This window comes from Neopelma chrysocephalum, unplaced genomic scaffold (genome assembly GCF_003984885.1).
Source record: "Neopelma chrysocephalum unplaced genomic scaffold, ASM398488v2 Primary Assembly neopelma1_103b, whole genome shotgun sequence".
Classification (NCBI taxonomy): Eukaryota; Metazoa; Chordata; class Aves; order Passeriformes; family Pipridae; genus Neopelma; species Neopelma chrysocephalum.
Window position 1 is genome coordinate 101,715 of NW_020897767.1, and position 2,828 is coordinate 104,542.

At 35.4% G+C, this 2,828-nt stretch overlaps 1 protein-coding gene across 1 annotated transcript in view; it reads right to left on the reverse strand.

Annotated features, from left to right (window-relative positions):
• Window positions 1–2,828, reverse strand: part of TANC1 (tetratricopeptide repeat, ankyrin repeat and coiled-coil containing 1) — a 43,234-nt gene that overhangs the window by 7,884 nt on the left and 32,522 nt on the right. The window contains exon 17 of the mRNA XM_027695845.1: window positions 1,184–1,262. Coding sequence (XP_027551646.1) covers window positions 1,184–1,262 — 79 coding nt within the window. The remainder of the gene's footprint in view (window positions 1–1,183; window positions 1,263–2,828) is intronic.

Sequence of the window (2,828 nt, forward strand, 5' to 3'; positions counted from 1 at the left end):
GAGAGCAGGGCATCAGAGGGCTGGGAGAGCAGGGCATCAGAGGGCTGGGAGAGCAGGGCATCAGCACCAGCTCTGGGCTGGCTAACCCTTTACACCCCCCCTCATGCAGGTGTCACTGAATCCCCCTTGTTTCAGCTTTTCACTGTGACCCTCACTGAAAGCTGAAAAGAACAAAGAAAGTACTTTCTCCATCATTATTTTCCCCCTCTTCCATTTTGCTCAAAATAGACTTTGAAATTAAAATTTTGTTGTTTGTGTTGAAGCCTCACCAGTCATGCCAACACTGTTGAAAAAAAAGGTCTGTGTGTGACTTCTGCAAGATCAGCAAAGGACTTGCCCCTCCAGTTTCTAAAGCCCATATGAGCAACTCTAATTAGGAAACATATGACAAAGGGAATACCCCATATTTTCTATAAGAAGTGGGTCAAATTGTGAATTTCCTGTTACTCATTTTTTAGCATTTTCAAACACAATAAAGTAGATTTTTTTTTTTTAAATTCCAGTGAATGCTGAAAGGAAATGAAATTACAAACACTGCAGGTAAATTTTTCCTTTTTAACAACAGTATCTAACCTGTTCCCTCCTCGCTCACTGAAGCTTCACTGTGTTACAGTTACATCAACTGTTTAGAGCTGAACAACTGCTCTAGATATCAGTATTACTGGCAAAAGACTGTCTTGTTCAAAAATCCTTTCAGAAGTTCATTTCCTTGGTGAGTAAAGATTTCCAATGCAATATGCAAGAACTTAAAAAAAAGTACCACTGACAAAATATTAAAGAACAAAATTAATCTAGAAACAGGTGTCCAAAGACAGGTCTTTTCCTCTACTGCCTAATTAGAGCAAATGAGGCAACAGCCCAGCATTTCCTCAAAACTTATGAGATTTAAACAGAAGTTCTCAAACAGAGAATCTCATAAAGTTCCATAATGAAACACTGTATTTCCACCATTTTCAATTTAATTAGAAAGTCAGTAATTTATAGTAATTTAATATAAAATAATTCTTCAATACATGAGATGAACAGATTTAGTAAGTTAAAACTCTATCCTTATAAATTGCATTTTATTATTAAAACTGGTACGTCCCATTATTTTTATTACAGAAGATTAAATTTAAAAAAATTAAACACTTTCTTCTTAAATGAGCAACTCTAATTAGGAAAAATATGATAAAGGAAATACCTGTTTCTCCCCACAAGGCATCAGTGTCATTGATATCCATGTCATGGTCCTTTTCTACTGTCAGGATGTAGTGAACCACCTACAAAACCAGGGAGCCACAAAAACATCAGCTGTCACTTGCAAGATACAGCAAAGGATAAAAGATGTAAAACAAATGAGAGCCCTTCTCTCTCAATGTCAGTAATCAAGAAAACCAGTAGGATTTTAGTTCAGTAGGATTTTATATGACTCCAAGGTGAGTGAATGTTATTGAAAACAGTTCAAAAAAAGACCAGTGCCCTTCTGTGAATTGGTGGTTTTGCATGATTATGATTTACTGAGTCTTGTGTGACCTACATATACCAGAATAATCAAAACAGTGCCAAAAACAAAGCATTCCTGTTCAGTGAGGAAATTCCCCATCGTCTAAGACAAAGAATGAAAAAGAGAATATTTGTATATGTCTTGCAAAATGGTGATTCCTTGGTTTTTCCTTTCACATTGTTTGTATCTTACCTGTTTCTCTAAATTTCTTCCCAGAATGGTTTCAACATACATTGACAAATGGTAATTGTTAAAGCTGAAATGAGCTATAAATTAAGTTCTGCTGTGTTACTATTTTATTAAGGAAATTACGTTTTGAAACCACCTGCTAAAAGACTATTAAATTAAAACCTCTTCCAATGGCTGTTTTAAACAGATTTTCTAACAGGGCACATGGTCACTGAGGCTGCAGGTGAGGGAGGAGAATCACACTAAGAGAAGTTTGGGATGCTACAGGTAAAGAAAGGGATCTGGGTATTTTCAGGCTGTCTGAAAACTGTTGTATACAATGTATGGAAAATCCTAGAATTTTAAATGCTAGAACATAATTTATTTAAAATTCATGAAACACACAGGTCCTTTTTTCTAGCTAAGAAGAATTGAGCTTCTTAATGTCTTAAGAATAGAGAACCATGGACATTTTCTGGTAAGTACGATTAATGTCATCTGTTTTGCTGATATTGAGGAGCTGGTTTCATTTAATCACTGGATAACAAGCAAGAACTTTTACAAGAGTGAAGGAATTATCCGTTAATCCCAGTTAAAATACAAACTTGAGGATTCTGAACTGTGGTTAAGACAGCAATGGCTTATATATCATATCATAAATTGACTTCATGTAGGCATTTCTGTATGTTAATCATCTAAATAACTTTAAGGATCAGATTCTTGATCTTACAGTAATTAAAAAACAGATTTTAAAGAAGTAAATATTGAAATGGCTTTATTGAACAGATTTTGTTTCCATTTTTGGCACACCACTTCATACATGACAGGAGATCCCCTCAGTCTAGTGTGATCTTTATTCAAGTACCTTTACTTACCCATTACTTTCATATCAAGGTTACAATTTATTTTCTCAATGAACAGACAACATACTTGGATTACCTAAATATCTAAAGCATTTTGAGTATTTGTTATGTGGTTACTTTTAGTGTTCCTTCCCAAATTTCTATCTGAAGTGACATTAAGGTCAAGTCCATAACTTGACATGCAGATCAGGTATAAGTTAAGCATGTGCAACTATATGCAATGTAAAATTTGGTGTACTATGAAAAAAGTGGCAGTGCCCCACGTGTGATCCTCACCCCCCTGGCAGTGCCCTGTGTGTGATCCTCACCCC